This window comes from Lithobates pipiens, unplaced genomic scaffold (genome assembly GCF_037356315.1).
Source record: "Lithobates pipiens isolate NorthernLeopardFrog02 unplaced genomic scaffold, aLitPip1_a1.2 Scaffold_16, whole genome shotgun sequence".
NCBI lineage: Eukaryota > Metazoa > Chordata > Amphibia > Anura > Ranidae > Lithobates > Lithobates pipiens.
The window spans coordinates 436,868,426-436,888,876 of NW_027507748.1; the positions used below are offsets into that span (position 1 = coordinate 436,868,426).

General features: G+C 42.4%; 1 protein-coding gene across 1 annotated transcript in view; it reads left to right on the plus strand.

Annotated features, from left to right (window-relative positions):
• Nucleotides 1-1,898: 1,898 nt before the first annotated feature.
• LOC143983217 (interleukin-1 receptor type 1-like) overlaps nucleotides 1,899-20,451 on the plus strand; it is an 80,312-nt gene continuing 61,759 nt past the window's right edge. The window contains exon 1 of the mRNA XM_077482658.1: nucleotides 1,899-2,064. Coding sequence (XP_077338784.1) covers nucleotides 2,035-2,064 — 30 coding nt within the window. The 5' untranslated portion in view covers nucleotides 1,899-2,034. The remainder of the gene's footprint in view (nucleotides 2,065-20,451) is intronic.

Consider the following 20,451-nt stretch of genomic DNA (forward strand, 5'->3'; position numbering starts at 1 on the left):
ACCCCTTTCACAGTTGTGTGACACGAAAGTTGTGCGACTTTCCAGCGATTTTTGCCGTGGTTTGACAAATAGTCAATGCTGATTGAAAGAGTGAAGTTCCACTTTAATATTATTCCGAGCAGTCTCTAAAACATGAAGTTGAATCTCATTGTCATAGTTATGGGGAATAACACACAATGGGGTTTACATAGTCATCCTCTCATGCTGCTACCTTCATTGCACCAGCTCAAGTCTTTGTTATCCAATAAGTCTATATTAGTCTTTCTCAACCTTATTAACATGGCACAACCCTCTAAATATTCTTGTCACAGGGAACTCCTGCTACTATATTTATAGCTCATCGTTTATTAGGGCTGGTTCATGCCAGATGCCGTCCAGTATGTTTTTAATCTGCATAAAAAATGCATGCTGCTATCAGGAACAAGACTGAAGAACATAGTACATGCTGGCTATATTGGGATTTGTTTCACTTTTTGGATGAATATTTAACTTATTCTTAATTTGAGGCTGTCTACCTTCAGAGCTCATCTCCTGGCGCCATCACTTTTTAAACCATGTTGTAAAATAAAAAGTACAACCAATCTTTACTAGTTAATTATAATTATTATTATTATTATTTATAATATTATTGTAACTAAGAGACTTATTATTATAAGCAATAAAGATTGTTTGTCCTTTTATTTTACAGGTGATATTTTTTTCTCCCCATGGTTGCCATTTAAAGTAAACCCGATGGGTTTTACTTCCTCTTTTGCTCCGTGCAAATCCTGCAAATGAAAAGCATAATGCATACTAGCCCATTATGTGACACGTACCTGAAAACGAAGCCCGCTATGTCCCCTGCGCAGGCTGCGTCCTTCTTTGTCCCTCTTCCTTCCGAGGCTGCGGACTCCGACACGACTCCGGCTCTTTGACTGCACATGCATGCACCCGAGAGCCATCAGTCACGGCACACGCCGAGGGAAGAAACGGCACGGAGGTCCATTTCTTTACAGCGTATGCGCCAATGATAACTTTGGCGCACTACAAGGGAAATATCTCGAAAAACGGCGCACGTTTAGGAGGTATTTCCATTACCTGTAGGTACTGTAAGCCTTATTCTAGGCTTACCTATAGATAAAAGTTAGACAAAAAGGTTTACAACCACTTTACAGTCCCATCAACGAGGGTTCTCTTTCCATATATATGCAGTCCAGGAATGTTGGAAACGTTAAGCTACAACTACAAAATGTACTGCATTTTTGGGAGGTGTCTGTAAGATTGTGGGAAAAACCAGCAAAAAACGCAAGCACTGTGTTTTTTATGTGTTTTTGTTGCGTTTCCATTGAGGTTTATGGAACCAAAAACGCAACTTGCTGCAGCAAAAAAAAAGTCCCTGACCTTTTCCGAAAAATGCACTAGTGGAAACCACACAGATCTGAAGGTAACCCATAGGAAACCATGTTGCGTGTTTCTGCACAACTGAAAACGCACTGAAAAGCGCATAGGTGTGAATAGTGTGATAAAGATGGCCCTCCTCCTGTATTAAATTGTATTGTAACTACTGTCTGCCCTCATGTTGTAAAGTGATGTGCAAACTGTTGGCGCTATATAAATCCTGTATAATAACAATAATAAAGGGAAGAATGCTCCTTACATTGGTGGTCATTGGGAAGATAGTACAGATAGATAAATAGATCATTGGTGGTGTCAGTGGTTACTCATGTGAGAGGCAGAAGGTGCTTATTGCTAGGGGAACCCCATTAAACCTCTGAAGGGACCCTGCCTGGGAAAGGCTGGTCTATAGAACAGAGTTGTTAACAGTCTCCTGGAATGTAGACGGTTAATTCTCTTGGCTGCTTACAGCCCAAGCCCTGGAAATGCTGGGAAATATATCTGTACAAACATGCAGAGGGATGTCGAAATCTCCAGCCTCTCCTCCCTCACAGGAAGAGAAGTATTTCCAGCACTGAAGCCGGACATGAACACGGAGTACAGGAACAGTGTTGAGCACTGACACTCTACAGAGATGCCCGCTCTGCCCAGGGCCAGCCGATGACACCAAGGTCCCAGCAGATTCAACAGGTATTACTACATCTGTGTACCATGGCATAGGAGAGGAGGGGGTGATGTGCTGGCTTATATCTACACACTGCTCACCTATTCTATATCTACGGGGACGAGTACATCTCCTTTCTACTCTTCTTCTACATACGTCTCTAATAACAATCGTTCATTATTTTCTTCCTTTCCTCTCCTATTCTTTTCTTTTTGTTTTCTTCCCTTCTTCTCCTTTTACTTTTGTTTCCCCTCCTTTTCTTTTTTTTTTCACCTTTTTTCTCCTTTACTTTTCCCCCCTTTCTTCTATTTCTCAAATTTTCTTCCCTTTTCTTTGCTTTCTCTCCCTTTCTTTTCTTTAGTTTCTTTCCTTTTTTGTTTTCTTTTTTTTCTCTCCTTTTTCTTTTCTTCCTTTTTCTCTCCTTTACTCCCCCCCCCTTTCCTCTTTTTCTCTCTCTTTGTTTTCTTCTATTTCTCAAATTTTCTTCCTTTTCTTTTTTTTTATTTTCTTCCTCTCCTTTTCTTCAGTTTCTCTCCTTTTTTGTTTTCTTAATTTTATCTACTTTTTTTTTTCTTCCTTTACTTTCTTTTCTTTTCTTCCTTTTCTCTCCTCTACCGCTTTCCACTTTCCTCTTTTTTTCTTTTCTTATTTTTCTCTCCCTTTGTTTTCTTCTATTTCTCTCATTTTCTTTCTTTTCTTTTCTTTTGCTTTTTTCCCTTTCTCTTATTTTCTTCAATTTCTCTCCTTTTTTTCTCTTCTTTTCTTTTCTTCCTTTGCTTCCTTTTCTTTTCTTTCCCTTTCTTTTCTTTTCTTCGTTTGCTCTCCTTTTCTTTTCTTCCTCTACATCCTTTTCTTTTCTTCCTCTGCTTCCTTTTCTTTTCTTTGTTTGCTCTCCTTTTCTTTTCTTCCTCTACAACCTTTTCTTTTCTTCCTCTGCTTCCTTTTCTTTTCTTCATTTTCTCTCCCTTTCTTTCCTTTTTTCTTTTCTTCAGTTTCTCTCCTTTTTTTTCCTCTTCTTTTCTTTTCTTCTTTTTCTCTCCCTTTGTTTTCTTCTATTTCTCAAATTTTCTTTCTTTTCTTTTCTTTTTCTTTCTTCCCTTTCTCTAATTTTCTTCAGTTTCTCTCCTTTTTTTCCCTCTTCTTTTCTTTTCTTCCTTTACTTCCTTTTCTTTTCTCTCCCTTGATTTTCTTTTCTTCGTTTGCTCTCCTTTTCTTTTCTTCCTCTACATCCTTTTCTTTTCTTCCTCTACTTCCTTTTCTTTTCTTAATTTTCTCTCCCTTTCTTTCCTTTCTTCATATAGGGAAAGTGAAAATGTTGTGCTTGAGACCACGTTAGGCTACAAAGGCAGCTGGAAAGGAATGTACACATGCCGCAAGTTCTGTACTGTCACTGTAATGTTTGGGGGGCCATACACACCAAGGCACACTGTGAGGCCTTTCATGGGTTAAAATGGTTGGTGAAGAGGTGAAATGGCACCTCCTTACTGTCTGCCAAATGACCTCTGAGAAGGGATCCACTACAGATTGCGCCTCAGAGTGCTATGACACGTGTATGAGCCCTTATTCATATTTTTTCACACCCCTAAACACAGACTGAACTGTCAAACTTGATATAGGGGTTAGGACAAGCTATCAGAAGTGCTGTATTTGTTGCAGCAACAGTTTTTTAAAAACAAGACATAACCCATCTGAAGTTTCATTCATAGGGGGCATATCAGTTCATGTGGAAAAAATGATCCGCCCTCTGGTTGTTGCTCTTAAAATGTATTCATTTTATTAAATAGCCACAGTGAACAAATGAAGATTAAAGGGGTTGTAAAGGTTTGTTTTTTATTTTCTAAATAGGTTCCTTTAAGCTAGTGCATTGTTGATTCACTTACCTTTTCCTTCGATTTCCCTTCTAAATGTTTTTTTTCATACCCCATGTGAGGGTCATGTTTATATGCACAAGGATGCTCAGGTGTTCCATGCATCCCTGTGTAGGCAGTGCTATTGATGTCAGTTGGGATGCAGCAGCTACACAGACATAGCTGCTTGTTCAATGTGAGTGAAGGTGCAGCAGAATGCAGACAGTGTGAGTTTGGGGACATGTACCTACAGCCACAGGAATGCCATGTTGGGAGCAGGAGCTGTGTCCATGCAGCTGCTGTATCCTCACTGACATTAGTGAGACTGCCTAAACCGGGATGCATGGAACTCCTGTTTGTAAACATGACCCTCACATGGGGTGCACATTGATACACCCCATATGAATGAGGCCTTAATAAAAGTTTTGTAGGGCCTCAGAAAAAGTCCTGCCAGCAGCTTCTTTGGAGCGGTGAACTCACCGCTCCTCCATTGCTCCTCCCCATTGAAATCAATGAGGCAGCGTTGATTTACCACTGGAAAAACACCACCGCGGCAGTGTTTTGCAGGCAGATTTAACCCAATTTGGCCGCTAGCAGGGGGTTAAAACCACCCTGCTAGAGTCCGAATAGCGCTGCTAAAACTACAGTAAAGTGGTGCTAAAAATAGCACCACTTTACCACTGACAGTGGCGGCACAGTGTGAAAGGGGTCTTACTCTCTTATACTGGTCACTGGAAGTTCAACATGACACCTCATGGCAAAGAACTCTCTGAGGATCTGAAAAAAAGAATTAGAGGTGGATTCTGGTACATGTCATCAGACTCAGAGATCAAATTTTTAAAATTTATAAAGAAAAAACAGTCAAAAAACATTGTTTTGCAGACGTTCAGACAGGATTGCAATATAATATTATGCACGACAGACACTCATGTCATAGGCAGGTAGCTTGATACAAGGTACCTGCACCTGCTGTCACTAAGACATTCTGTAGCAGTAGCATGCTTTTTGTATCACCTGTCATGATGGGGTTAAAAACAAAAACTAGTCCTTAAGCGACTTGTCATGCGATTTGACAGTTCCAAATCGCATGACAAGTCGCACCCCAATGGAACCGTGACTCATGTCGCCGTGATTATGAAAAAGGTACCTGTACTACTTTTGACCAATTTCATTGCGACTTGCATAGACTTCTGTTAAATGAAGTCGCAAGCCTCAATGAAATCGTCATTGCAAATCGCACTGATGTGCGGCTTTGAAATTGCGCTGAAGTATCGTGATTTTCCGGTGTGAACCAGGGCTTGTAGTACAAAACAGCAGATAATCACTACTATAAGGAGTTAATTTATACTGTGAAAGTAGTAATAATAATAATATTATATATATATATATATATATATATATATATATATATATATATATGGTATTTGATCATCTCTGCATTTTTTATGCTATAAACAAAAAAAGCGACAATTTTGAAAAAAAAACAAAATTTTTTTGTTATAATAAATATCCCAAATAGAAAAAACAGAAAAAAATTATTTCTTCCTCAGTTCAGGCCGATATGTATTCTTCTACATATTTTTGGTAAAAAAAAAACGCAAGATATTGATTTGTTTGCGCAAAAGTTATAGCGCCTACAAAATAGGTTATTCATTTTATGGCATTTTTTTTTTTTTTTTTGTTTTTTAATAGTAATGGTGCCGATCTGTGATTTTTTTCAGGACTGTGACATTGCGGCAGAAAGATCGGACAATTTTGACGATGGACAATCATACAGCGATCAGTGCTATAAATATGCACTGATTACTGTATAAATGTCACTGGCAGGGAAGGGGTTAACACTAGGGGTTAATTGTGTTATCTAGGGAGTGATTCTAGCTGTGGGGGGATGGGACTGACTGGGAGAGGTGACTGATCGATGTTCCTATATACTAAGAACACACAATCTGTCTCCTCTCCCCTGACAGGATGTGGATCGGTGTGTTAATACACACACACACACACACACAGATCCTTGTTCCTGCTCTGTGACCAGCAATTGCGGGTGCCCAGTTGGCATTGTGACCGCCAGGCATGAGAATCAGCCCCTGAGTGACGCAGCAGGTGCACGCATGCCCCTTAGACTACTGGGAAGCAGAGGTTGTAATATGACACACGCCCGGGATGGCAGAGCCACCTTGTAGCCATCATATTACAATAGGTAAGGGAAGTTGTTAAAGTGATACTAGTCTTGTTTTTTCTCCTTTAACCACTTGCTTACTGGGCACTTAAACCCCCCTCAGTCCCAGACCAATTTTCAGCTTTCAGCGCTGATGCACTTTGAATGACAATTGCGCGGGCATACAACACTGTACCGAAATGAAATTTTTATCATTTTTTTCCCCACAAATAGAGCTTTCTTTTGGTGGTATTTAATTACAGCTCGGAGTTTTATTTTTTGCTAAACAAACAAAAAAAGATGCAAAAAAAAATAAAAAAATCATGTTTAATAGTTTGTTATAAAATTTTGCAAACGGGTCAATTTTCTCCTTCATTGAAGTGCGCTGATGAGGCAGCACTGATAGGCTGCACTGGTGGGCACTGATGGGCTGCATTGGTGGGCACTGATAGGCTGCATTGGTGGGCACTGATAGGCTGCACTGGTGGGCACTGATAAGGCGGCACCGATGGGCACAGATAAGGCGGCACTGATGGGCAAAGATGGGCACAGATAAGATGGCACGGATGGGGGGCACAGATGGGTGGCACGGATGGGTGGCACGGATGGGCACTGATAGGTACCACTGATAGATGGGACTGATGGGCACTGATAGGTGGCACTGATAGGTGGCTCTGATAGGTGGCACTGCTGGGCACTGATGGGCAGCACTGCTGGGCACTGGTAGATGACACTGATGGGCACGGATATGTGGCACTGGGGTGCAGCACCTTTGTTGAGGCAGATTGTGGGCACTGCTGGGTGGCACTGTGGGCACTGCTGGGTGGCACTGTGGGCACTGCTGGGTGGCACTGACGGGGGGCACTTACTTTTTATTAATGTGGCACTGGCAGGGGGCAGGTGGGCACTAGCAGGGCTGGCCGTGATCGGGACTGATGTCTCGATCACGGCCGCCGGTGATCGTTTTTTTTTTTTTCCTCGCGCTGACAGCGCGAGGAGGAATAATAGCTGATTACCGCTTCCGTTATATCACATGATCAGCTGTCATTGGCTGATCACGGGATAAGGGGTCGGGATCGACCCCTTGCACGGATCGGTGATCAGGCGAGTCTCATAGACTCGCCGATCACAGAGCGCGCCGCGCTCGCCCCTCGGGGGGCGCGCAGACCGCTCGTGCACGGGACTACGTCAATAGACGTAGTCCCGGAAAAGGAGATCCGTGCTGTAGCCGTCATTCGGCTATAGCGCGGGTCTCAAGTGGTTAAAAAAAATGTCTATACTTAACTGGTTTTGCACACAGCAGCCCAGATTCTCCTCTTCTCGAGTCTCTCTTTGGCATCCCTGGCCCCCCTCCTGTTGAGTGCCTCCACTGCAAGCAGCTTGCTATGTGGGGCACCCGAGCCTCAGCTCTGTGTGTCCATTCAGAGTTGACTTCTCATGGACTCACTGACTTTGACAGCAGTGGGAGCCAATGGCTCTTCTCTGCTGTCTCAGCCAATGAGGAGGGAGAGTCCGGACAACCGAGACTCTTGTGCAACATTGCTGGATCGAGATGGGGCCCAGGTAAGTATTAGGGGAGCTGAGGAGGGCTGCTGGACACAGAAGGTTTTTTATCTTGATGCATAGAATGCATAAAATCCTTCTGCCTTAAGGCCCCTTTCACACGGGACGGATCAGTAATGATCCGCCCCGTGATGATCCGCTCGCTCAGCGGGGATCGCTCCGTTGTCCCCGCTGAGCCGGCTGCGGACAGGGCGGTCTCCGCACACTGTGCGGGGACTGCCCTGTCAGCTCTCCGCTCTCCTCTATGGGGATCGGACGAGCACGGACCGTGTGTCCGTGTTCATCCGATCCGCTCTGCAGACGGACAGAAAAATAGGATTTTCCTCCGTCTGCAGAATCGGACATTTGCGGAGGCGGACAATAGCGGGTGTCTGCGGATGCTCATCCGCAGACACCCGCTATCCCATAGGGATGAATGGATGTCCGTATTTCATCCGCAAACGGATGGATGAAATACGGACATATCATCCGCATGTGTGAAAGGGGCCTTACAAACACTTTAAAGTGATTGTAAACATTGGAATTTTTGTTCCTAAATAACAAACATGTCATACTAACTTGCTCTGTGCAATGGTTCTGCACAAAACAGTCCCATCCTCCTCTTCTGGGGTCCTCCTGCCTTCAGAGTGTGCCTAATAACAAGCTGCAAAGTATAGTATGGAGTGCCCCTATAGCAAGGTAAAATTACTTCTGTCCTTAGATTCACTTTGAATCATGTCCTTCTTCTGCCCGGGACTACATGACTCATGAGGCAATACTCCTCACACATTCACAAGTTCTCAGGCACTAACCTACATGTATGGACAGTGTACTGAGCTGAATGTATGTATGTTGCACTGTATATACTGACATGTATGCACAGTATACTGAGCTGTATGTGTGTTGCACTGTGCATACTGACATGTATGGACGGTATACTGAGCTGTATGTGTGTTGCACTGTGTATACTGACATGCATGGCTGGTATACTGAGCTGTATGTGTGTGGCACTGTGTATACTGACATGTATGGAACGATATACTGAGCTGTATGTGTGTTGCACTGTGTATACTGACATGCATGGCTGGTATACTGAGCTGTATGTGTGTGGCACTGTGTATACTGACATGTATGGAACGGTATAAGGGGCTGTATGTGTGTTGCACTGTGTATACTGACATGTATGGATGGTGTACTGAGCTGTATGTGTGTTGCACTGTGTATACTGACATGTATGGGCGGTATAAGGGGCTTTATGTGTGTTGCACTGTGTATACTGACATGCATGGATGGTGTACTGAGCTAGCTGTATGTGTGTTGCGTGTGTATACTGACATGTACGGGTGGTGCCCTGAGCTATATGTGTGTTGCGCTGTGTTTACTGACATGTACGGATGGTATACTGAGCTGTATGCGTGTTGCACTGTGTATACTCACATGTATGGACGGTATACTGAGCTGTATGTGCGCTGGATTGTATTTTCTGAAATGTCAACAAATAATGCATGGGCTAGCAGTCGGCATAATTTTAGCACAATAAAACGCACCAACACCTTTGATTGGAAAATATTTGGCCATGGCCTTTATTATTGGCTTTAACCACTTCAATACCAGGCACTGAAACACCTTCCTGCCCAGACCAATTTTGAGCTTTCAGCGCTGTCGCACTTTGAATGACAATTGCGCGGTCCTGCTACACTGTACCCAAATGACATTTTTATCATTTTTTCCCACAAATAGAGCTTTCTTTTGGTGGTATTTGATCACCTCTGTGGTTTTTATTTTTTGCTAAACAAATAAAAAAATACCGAAAATTTTGAAAAAAAAAATGTTTTTTTTTTGTTTCAGTTTTAAAACTTTGCAAATAAGTAAGTTTTCTCCTTCACTGATGGGCACTGATGGGGTTACACTGATGGGCAATGATAAGGCGGCACTGATGGGCACCGATGAGGTGGCACCAATGAAGTGGCACTGATGAGGTGGCATTGATGGACACCGATATGTGGCACTGATAGGCGGCACTGATGGGCAGCACTGATGGGCGACACGGATTGGCACTGATAGCTGGCACGGATTGGCATGGATGGGCATGGATAGGTGGCACAGGTGGGCATGGGTTAGTCGGCACAGGTGGGCATGGGTAGGCGGCACAGGTGGGCATGAGTAGGCAGCACAGGTGGGCATGGGTAGGCGGCACAGGTTGGCATGGGTAGGCACTGATAGGTGGCATGGATGGGCACTGATAGGCGGCACACATGGGAACTGATAGGCGGCATTGTATTATAATATATTGTACTAATGGATGCCAATCAGTGTCAAACAATAATGCATGCCAATCAGTGATGCCCATTGTGGGAACTGATTGGCATCCATTATGGGCACTGATTGGCATCCATTGTGGCACTGACTGGAATCCCTGGTGGTCTAGGGTGGCATACCTTGTCCTGGGCATCCCTGGTGGTCTGGTGGCGTCCCTGGTGGTCCAGTGTGGGCATCCTCGGGGGGGCTGTGCTGATAATCGATCAGCACAGACCCCCCCTGTCAGAGGAGCAGCCGATCGGCTCTCCTCTACTCGCGTCTGACAGACGCGAGTGAGGAAAAGAAGATCACCGGCTTTTCCTATTTACACTGTGATCAGCCGTGATTGGACACGGCTGATCACGTGGTAAAGAGTCTCCGACGGAGACTCTTTACAGAGATCGTAGTTGTCGGGTGTCAGATTGACACCCCGCAACAACGATCGCCGCGATGCGCGCCCCCGGGGGCGCGCAGCGGCTCATAATCCTGATCACGTCATATGACGTCCGATCAGGATTATGCAACCACTTTGCCACCGTCAATTTGTTATAGGGCGGGTGGCAAGTGGTTAATAACTATTAAAAGTTCAACTTTAAAATGCATAAAACAGCTCAGGCACTACAGCTCAAGCTGTATAGTCAACTAAAGGGGAATCTCCCCACTTTCAACATATAGCTTTATCACATTTAAATAATTTGTTTAACTTTGTTTAAAATAAACTGTCCCCCTTGAAAGGTGACACTAGCCACATAATAAAGTTCTTAGCCACGAGGGTGGGAGGGAACACCACAGCTGTTGCTACTGAGGCGACTGAACTACTGGGGCCCGGAACCCCCTTTTTATTTCAAATTTCACACAGAAATCCCCTTAAACTGCCCAGATACAGTGGTCATCTGACCTTTCCTGAGGCCAAGGGCCAATGGCAAGTCTTCCTGCTAATTTTAAACGTGAGGGGAGTCTAGAAACTCATGCACACACAAGGGAAGGGGGGCTCAAAACTGTTTTCCCCCCTTTTCCTTTGATTCTGTATGCAGGCCAACTAATCAGCTGACCAACTAATCCATTATGAAAATAGTTGGAAACTATTTTTATATTTGATTGTATCGATTAGTTGTTTCAGCCGTACATTAATCCGAGCGGACATTACTTTATTTTCCAGTGGACACTTGTGAGGGACCTTGCAGAAGAATGAGCTATGAGGAAGTGTCTGGAAGAAAGGTCCGATGTCCTCGATCTTGTAGAACAAATGGCGCCTTTTTAAAAACACTTCCACGCCCCATTTACTTTAGTAAATCCACTTTAATGCTGTTTTATGCAGTATTTACCACACCTTTTTGAGTAAAATACCGTATTTGGTCTGCCTGTATAAAAGCATAAATTTTGTTTCCGTAAAATATACTAACGATCAATGTTCAAAGTTATAACACAAAGGAGTTGATTTACGAAAGGCAAAGATTTGTAAAGAAAATTTACCTTAGCTTAGTGAATGAAATAAAGCATTGCTGACTTTCATCATCCAATTATGTGCAAACAAGAATACTGTTTTTGTTATTTTCCTTGCACATGATTGGGTAGTACATTTAATATATTCGCTTAGCCCTGGGGAAAATGGCCTTGCAAAATGAACAGTCTATTTGCCTTTAGTAAATCAACTCTAATAACCTCTGTCTCTAGGACTATGAATAACAGGCATGTTTTCACAATATGTTCTACAGACAGCTGTGATAAGTGTACTGTCATTGTGGTCAAGGTGATTCATACTTTTACAAGAGCAGATAACCCCTTACAGGAAAAGTTTTGTTATCTTTCTAGGCATTATATAAAGAACATATTTCTACCAATACATTCTTTTCTTGCTTAGGAAATCCAAATTTGAATGATCAAACCCCAGTGCTAGTCTTAGGCCTCATGCACACGAGACGCAGGTGAAAACTCTGCTCAAAAAAAGCTGAAACGCGCGTTTTGCCACATTTGCATGCCGCGTTTAGATGCGTTTAGCCGCGTTTGCGTTTATAAACGTTTATAAAGATAACATCATGTAGACCCTCCCCAAGCTCTCAAAGCATCTTTTTTTAACTATTTCTGCTATTTTGATCAGAGTGAGCAGCAGCAGCATAGAGAGCAGTTGTACACTTGCATTTGCCTCTCTTTCTGTGGTATATATTTTGAAATGGATCCCATAACACTTACCCTACCACTAACAGCTAACCCTATCCCTTACACTAACCCTAAACAACCCTAACCCTAATCCAACCCTTAATCCTAAACAATAACCCTAACCCTAACGGCTAACCACTTACCATAACACCCAACCCTAATGACCAAATTACATTGCCGCAGATGGTCACAGTTGACTTTGAGGCCATGTATCTCTGATGCAGAAAAGTGCATGACATGACATTGGGGTTCCAGGCAATAATTGGCCCCAAGATATGGGCCCCCAAAGTCGGGTCACAAAATGTCATTCTCTGATGCAGAAAAGTGCATGACATTTTGTGACCCGACTTTGGGGCCCCCTATCTCGGGGTCACTTGGTGATAGGAACCCCAAATTTGGATATGTTGTAGTGCTAGATCCACAGTGTGGGCATACCAAATACCTATCTCGGGGTCACTTGGTGACTGGACAAATGTCCCTGTATTTACTGTAATAGATTAATTCTTATGATTCTCAACTCCATCTAGTGGCCAAAATGCAGTATATTTTTCTGAAATACCTCAATAACAAAACAAATTGTATTATGGCCACTAAATGGAGCTGATGAACATAGGAATTAGTCTATTATTGAAGATACCGGGGAAAATTCATCCAGCCTGCACAGGTGTGTGTTAAGGGCCTGTTAACCCTTTTTCGCTGCCAGAGCTGTTTTCGCATTTTTTTGCACACATTATTATTATTATATTATAAATTATTTTAGGCCTGCAGATTAATTAAAATCCCCAAACATTATACAGTATATTTTCTGAAAGCAGATAACCTGTAGAATAAAATGGTCTTTATCCCTATTATGTAAGCACACAATATTCACGCAATGGCTTACCAAGTGCAAACTTTCTGTAAAAAAAATACACTAAAGTTATTTTAGGGCAAAGAACATAATATATTACCCATGTTTGGATAAAATATAAAAGATGAGGTTGCACCGAGTAAATAGATACCTAACAAGTCAAGCTTTAAATGTGTGTGCGTTGTAGCTTATTTTTTCTATCGGCGATGCTTTAAAAGCCCCTGCAGGTCATCGATTTAGTGTTAGCCTTAGATAAAAGACTCAAATGTTCGTTGGTCTCCCTCCTCACCACCTAGTAAACTTGGCATGAGGATGAGGATGGGACTGCTGTACAGTCACGTGATTGCATTACCTAGAAAGTCGAAAGTTGGCTTGTGGATTGTACACATACTTCCAGTTGCTGCAGATGCCGGGAATGTGTGTAAAATCCCCTGCTGTCACCGGTGTAGGACTTGGCGGTGGGAGTAAAAAGGACCCAACATAAGATTTATATTTCCACGTTAAGTGCATGCATTCAAACTGCTGTGTATGTGTAACAATTACAGGAATTCATTACCTCTCAGAGATCATAATAATCCTACTAATGTGTTTAGCTGCTTTTTTCCTTCAATTGTATGAAGTCATCTTTGTTTAGGAAACATCCTGGACCAGACTTTCTCAGCCGTTTTATTTCCCTTTCAATACATATTTATTGAAAAAATGATGAAGTACAAAACATAGCATAAGAAAACCTTTCAAAATAGTCAAGAAGATGTTAGGCAGAAGTAACATGGCTTCAACCTTTTCATTTCAAAGGAACCCTTGAATTGATTTTCAGGTTTTAGAGGACCCTCACTAAACATTTTTATATCTACAGCTCACAGTACAATGAGCATGATAGTAAGTTGTAGATACAATCGTTAAAAGCTATAGGGCAAGGAACCCCTCACATTGGTGGACAGTTAAAGAATGGCATTTATACTATTAATTAGTAAAGAAAGCCCTCCCTTACATTGGCTGTCAGTAGAAAAGTGTCCCCTATATTGAAGGTCAGCAGAGAATGGCCTCCTTTACATTTATTGGCTAACAGAGAAGGGTCTCTTACATTTATGGCCTGTGGGACAAGGGACCCCACACATTGTTGGACTGTTGAAGATCATAAATTATTGATTAGTGAAAAAGACCATCCTTTACATTGGTTGTCAATAGAAAATGTTCCCATAGTTGAAGGTCATTGGAGAGAGGCCTCGCTTACATTGGTGGTTAGCAGGGAAGGACCTCTTACTTTTATGGCCAGTAGGACAAGAGACCTCTCACACTGGTGGACAACTGAAGATCATTCTTTATATTATTGATTAGTGATGAAAGGCCTGTACACACGATATGAAAATCGCATTGAAAAATTCATATGATGAGCCGTCTGCCGATTTTGGGATCCTTAGTACGGTGCTTTCGACAACTTTCGACAGCTGATTTTGCTTTTTTGGCAGACAAGAGCTGGATGTGCAGACTATAAAATTTTTGTTGGATGTGAACTCAACGTCTGATGTTCGTTTCATTACTATTTCATTACTATTATTATAGTCATTTTTTTATTATTCGTTTTTTAATATTATTAGTACGGTTTTCGGCTGAAAAAAAAAGTACAAGCAAGACTACACATGCTCAGAAACAAAAGAATACATACAAAACTATTCAACACATTACGTCACTTCTGACGTTATATTCTGTCGTATGAAAATCTTCTATTGTGTGTATCCTCTTCACTTTTGACATGAGACTAGCATGTCATAAAAAAACATATGTTTGGTCGTCTAAAAAGTACGAGTGTATGAGGTTTTAGACCTTCCTTTAAATTTATTGTCATTAGACAACTGTCCCCTATTTGAAGGTCAGTAGTGAAGAGCCTCCCTTATATTTGTAGCCAGCAGAGAAGAACTCCTTACATTTATGTTTGAAGGATAAAGACTCTCATATTAGTAGAACATTGGATGCAATATGTCCTTTATACTAGTGGTTTAGAGGTTACTCAAATAACCATTAGCAAACTCTAAAGGAATAAATACAATAAGTGCTGCGCTTGAAGGCACCTATTTAAATAGGTGAAAGAAGTAAATAATGTGCATAACTGACAATACAAGCAAGTAAATGCAAAAGTTCATGAAATATTTGAGAACAGTCCCAAAAAATGATTCACTCTGGTGCGTCTCAAGCTAAATTGCAAGTCCGCAGATGGCATTCAGGGTGAATTATCCTGCTACGTTCTCCGCCCTTGGCGACTCTTGGAACTGAATTGTAAGCAAGAGTCGCCAAGGGCGGAGAACGTAGCAGGATAATTCACCCTGAATGCCATCTGAGGACTTGCAATTTAGCTTGAGATGCACCAGAGTGAATAATTTTTTGGGACTGTTCTCAAATGTTTTATGAACTTTTGCATTTACTTGCTTGTATTGTCAGTTATGCACATTATTTACTTCTTTCACCTATTTAAATAGGTGCCTTCAAGCGCAGCACTTATTGTATTTATGTTATGTGAACTTGGTTTGTTTGTGTGCTAGCAGCTGGGCTGTGTTTTTCACAGAAATTTTTGTAGTTTTATCACTTTTCCTTTCACTTGTTTTTGTTTGAATCAGCGCGGTGCTTTCTTTTTGTTTTGCAAACTCTAAAGGAACCCTAGTTCAGATAGGCTGTCCTAGACAGAGATGCTAGCTCAGGGTTGACAGCTATCTAGCTGTGTTTACAAATCTCTGTCACAGATCAAACACCTCCTGCAGACTTTCACCTTGTGATTTGCTACTAAGTTTTAATGTACATTTTTAGTGATCACTGGGAGAGAGGAGACCAAATAAATGTTTTGCCCTGCTAGCAGCAGACTGGTGACATCATCGCATAGGCAGAATCACTGGACTAGAGCTCTAAGCCCTTGTACACACGGTCGGAGATTCCGACGGAATGTGTCCTATCGGACCATTTTGTCGGATAATCCAACAGTGTGTGGTCACCATTGGACTGTTTCCGTCGGAGTATCCGGCGGACCAACTTTGCCAACTGGTCGGTAACATTTTTCCGACAACTTGATCCAATCGGACATACTCCGATCATGATTAGCCTACTCCGACGGACAAAGTGCCATGCATGCTCAGATCAAATTCCTAGACCAAAGCTATTGGCTACTAGCCTGAACGTAGTCCAGTCGTAACTAAATAACGCCATCACGTTATGTACAATCGGATTTTCCGACAACTTTGTCCGACCGTGTGTATGCAACAGTTTCGGACAAAATCCGTCAGACAAAATCCAACGGATTTGGTTGTCAGAATGTCCGACCGTGTGTACAAGGGCTAAGACTAGTTTTAAATGATAAGAAAGGTAGAACTTTTTTGAAAATTTATACTGTTGCACTATATAGTGATGCGGCAGGAATTCATGCAGATTTGTAAAGGTAATAAATGGTATACTTGAAGCCATACCACTGTTGATGAAACTAGAAATTGCAGCTGCCATTTTTCTATGAAGTTTTTAACAGTAGAATGTTTTGGTCCTACAGAACAAATGTTTTGCTCACCCTACCTTTCTATTTTAGAGGGGACTAAAAAAGGAAGGGATATTTTATTGTTCCAGAGAAGAGCAAAACAGCAGATCTATAAAAATATTGAAAACCTTTCCTATAGCCACTATCAGTCACCTAACACAGATGGATCTAAACAAGTTTCATTACATAACATGAAGTGTGTGTTTTAGACTACGAATTCCAAGTGATCAGTAAGCTAGTGTAGATATTTGTATGCACAAATTACTGGCATTGCTCCATGTGCTTCAGATTTTCCATCTCTGAAGGCAACTGGGTGTGTAGAGCCACCAACACAGTATCCTGCTTGCAGAACAGGTCAGGTTTAAGTATAGAGTGTAGTAATTTAAGTGCATCACTATCATAAACCTGAACTGCAACTTATATACGTTATAGTGAGGTAAACAGGATGATGTCAACAGGGTGACAATGATGCAGTTGACAGATGACAGACGGCTGGTATCTTTATGTTGCAAGATCTAAAGAACAGCTGAATAACCTGCTTTTACAGTCAGTATGTATAAAGCAAAGCGGCAGATAATAAATAGCAAGATAAAAATGAATGGCCTATTTAACCACTTTCAGACCGGACCAATTTGCTGGTCAAAGACCAGACCACTTTTTGCGATTCGGCACTGCGTCACTTTAACTGACAATTGCGCGGTCGTGCGACGTGGCTCCCAAACAAAATTGACGTCCTTTTTTTCCCACAAATAGAGCTTTCTTTTGGTGGTATTTGATCACCCGTGCGGTTTTTATTTTTTGCGCTATAAACAAAAATAGAGCGACAATTTTGAAAAAAACGCATTATTTTTTACTTTTTGTTATAATAAATATCCCCGAAAAATATATAAAAAAACATTTTTTTCCCTCAATTTAGGCCGATACGTATTCTTCTACATATTTTTGGTAAAAAAAATCGCAATAAGCGATTATTGATTGGTTTCCGCAAAAGTTATAGCGTTTACAAAATAGGGATAGTTTTATAGCATTTTTATTAATAATTTTTTATTATTTTTTTTTTTTACTAGTAATGGCGGCGATCTGCGATTTTTATTGTGACTGTGACATTGTCGGGGACCCATCGGACATTTTTGACACATTTTTGGGACCATTGTCATTTATACAGTAATCACTGCTATATAAATGCAGTGATTCCTGTGTAAATGACACTGGCAGTGAAAGGGTTAACCAGTGGGTGGCAGTGTAGGGGTTAAGTGTTCCTAGGGGTGTGTTACTAACTGTGGGGGGGTTGGGCTTTCATTTAGTGTACACTGATCTCTGCTCCAATCACATGGAGCAGAGATCAGCGTCACTAGTTGCTAGGCAGAATGGAAAAATGTTGTTTACACAGCATTTCCTCCATTCGGCCGCTCCGTGAGACGATCGCGGGGATTACCGCGGCGATCGAGTCCGCGGGTCCCGCGACCGGACTCATGGGGGTCCCGACCAGCGTGGGAGCGCGCCGCCGGCGACACGCTCCCGATGGCAGGGCGGCATCGAATATTGGACGTACCTGTACGCCAATATGCCTGCCCGTGCCATTCTGTCGACGTATATCGTCGTGCGCTGGTCGGGAATTGGTTAAAGATAAAATGCAAAAAGAAAAGTTTTTGCTGCAATATTCATATTGAACCCCTCTTTTTTTGAGGACATCTTTTTCCTGTTGCATCACGGCAGCACATACACTGGGTTGTGATTCCTCCTCCACAACCTGATAGGACTGGTTAGCTATAAAGTTTTGAATAGGAGTCCATGACATTCTCCTTTTTTTTCTTCACCTGTTAGGACTGAATAGATAAAGCTTGGATCCCTTACCACATCGCCGTAGCTAGGTTCAGCTGGTTGGATGTCCCTGGCTGTACAGTCTCTAAATGAGCTTTATGCAGGGAATCCCACTCCGATGGTCTAGGGTGTCTATATATTCTGGTGCCATACAAGCCTTAAACAGGCTTATACTAATTGCAGCAACCTCCACTTCACCTACCTTCTCACAATCTTTGCCGTATGTCTTTCCATGATGTCTTCTAAATGTATGCCTTTCGGATACTTTCTTTCCTTTTTTAATTTTATCTCTCTCTCCCCCCCGCCTGCTTCCTGGGCTTTCTGGTTCCTTGATCCTCTTGCCACTCACAAGATGGCAGCCATGGCCGGCTCTGTGCATGTGTGACCGGAAGTGACACGGCCATTATCCCAGTCTCGCCAGTTCTAAAGATGGCGCAGGGCGCTGCAAGTCACTAGGGCGCACGCGCACCACTGGCGTCACTACGGCAGAGTTTTTTTTAAATCGGCATTTTCTCTGCAATTTCTGACAGAATGTTCCCCTCTCTGTTCCAGCTTGCATATCCTCTCTATTTTCTGCTGCCAATCGGTGCCCGCTAGATCACCTTGGTAAGGCATGTTTCTTCCTCCTTCCAGTATGATCTCTGTCCTAGCAAAACCTTTGCCTTCACCTTACTGGTGCTAGTCTTGCTTTCCCTAGGTGCATACTAGCCTCTGCTGATGGAGGCTGCTGCACCACCAGACCATCCACAGCCTGTAAGGTAACGGGTGTCATGTTTGGTAAGTAGAGAAGAGGAGAAAAAGAGAGCCATGCCACTAACATCATCTTATCCTGATAGCCCTGGCAGGTCATCAAGATATTCTCGCTCTAAATGCAGGGAGCATTCCCCTTAAAGGCACTCACGTTCAAGAAGTCAGTCAAGAGCATCCTCCCATCACCACCATTCCCACAGGAAATCATCATCAACTCACCGAGCTCATGATAGCCATCGTACCCGCCCTGCAGCTAACACTTGCTGGGTATGCGGAGCTCAGACCCTCCCTGACAAATTGGCATGCCAAACTTGCTTTGAGGAGGCAACCAGAGAAAATGAGACAGAGGCAAGGGAGGTATCCAACATAATCAGAGAAACCGTAAAGGACTCAGTACAAGTATCAGCCACAGAATCGAATAGACCAGCTCAAAGCACTTCAGCGGCTGTTTCTTTTATCCCTCAAAAATCTGACAATTTGTCAGACGAAGAAGAATTACAGGTATCCTCTGGGTTTGACTTTACCATAAGAGACCCTTCCGCAAAGTGGATAAAGAAGGCAATCGGTTGGGTAGAGTCAGAGGAAGCTCCTCGCAAGCTCAGAAAGTACTTTCTGAATTTAAAGAAGAATCCAGAGACCTTCCCATTTATTGATGAGCTAGAAGATTTAATAAAGGACGAATGGAAAAAACCTGACAAAAAATCTAGCCTTAACAATAGGCTAGCAAAATTATACCCATAAAGGGAACCAAATGTAAACCCTCTCATCTTGGCACCAGTGGTGAAGGCATCTCTAATGCACTTGGCCAGGCTAGTAACCTTGCCAATTGAGGATGCAGTAACCTTTAGAGACGTATTGGACCGGAAAATTTACCTTAACCTTAAAAAAGCCTATTCAGCAGCAGGAGGTGCCTGCAGACCAGCGATCACACTAGCGACAGTTGGTGAAGCGATTAGTAGCTGGACCTCCAATGCCAAGAAATTGCTTCTGGAAGCAGCCGACCAAGAGAAAATTGTGGAACTCAGCTTAGCGGGAGCTTTGTGGCAGAAGCATCAGTTGATATAATAAGATCATCAGCAAGAGCCATGTTGACATCTGTTATGTCCAGAAGAGCGCTGCCATTAAAACTCTGTGGTGTAAAATACCCTATGACAGGACCAACTATAAGGTGGATTTTATCGCTGCTTTGGCCTTCTGTCGGAAGGAATGAGGCCCGATTTACCACCTGTTCTTGCTGGCAGAGCTAGCAGAAGATCCTGCATAAAATAGGTTCTCGTGTTTAGATGTGTTTAGATGTGCACAGTGTTTAGACGCTGAAGATCTGTCGACAAATCTATCTAAAGCTAGTTTTCTATTTAAGATACATTAATAATTTGGTTTATTCTGCATGAAATGGAGCTTAGTTATATAGCATATAGCATATTCTGCAATATTTCCATTTTTGGTAAACTTGTTAAATGAATCCAAACTCAGCAAGCT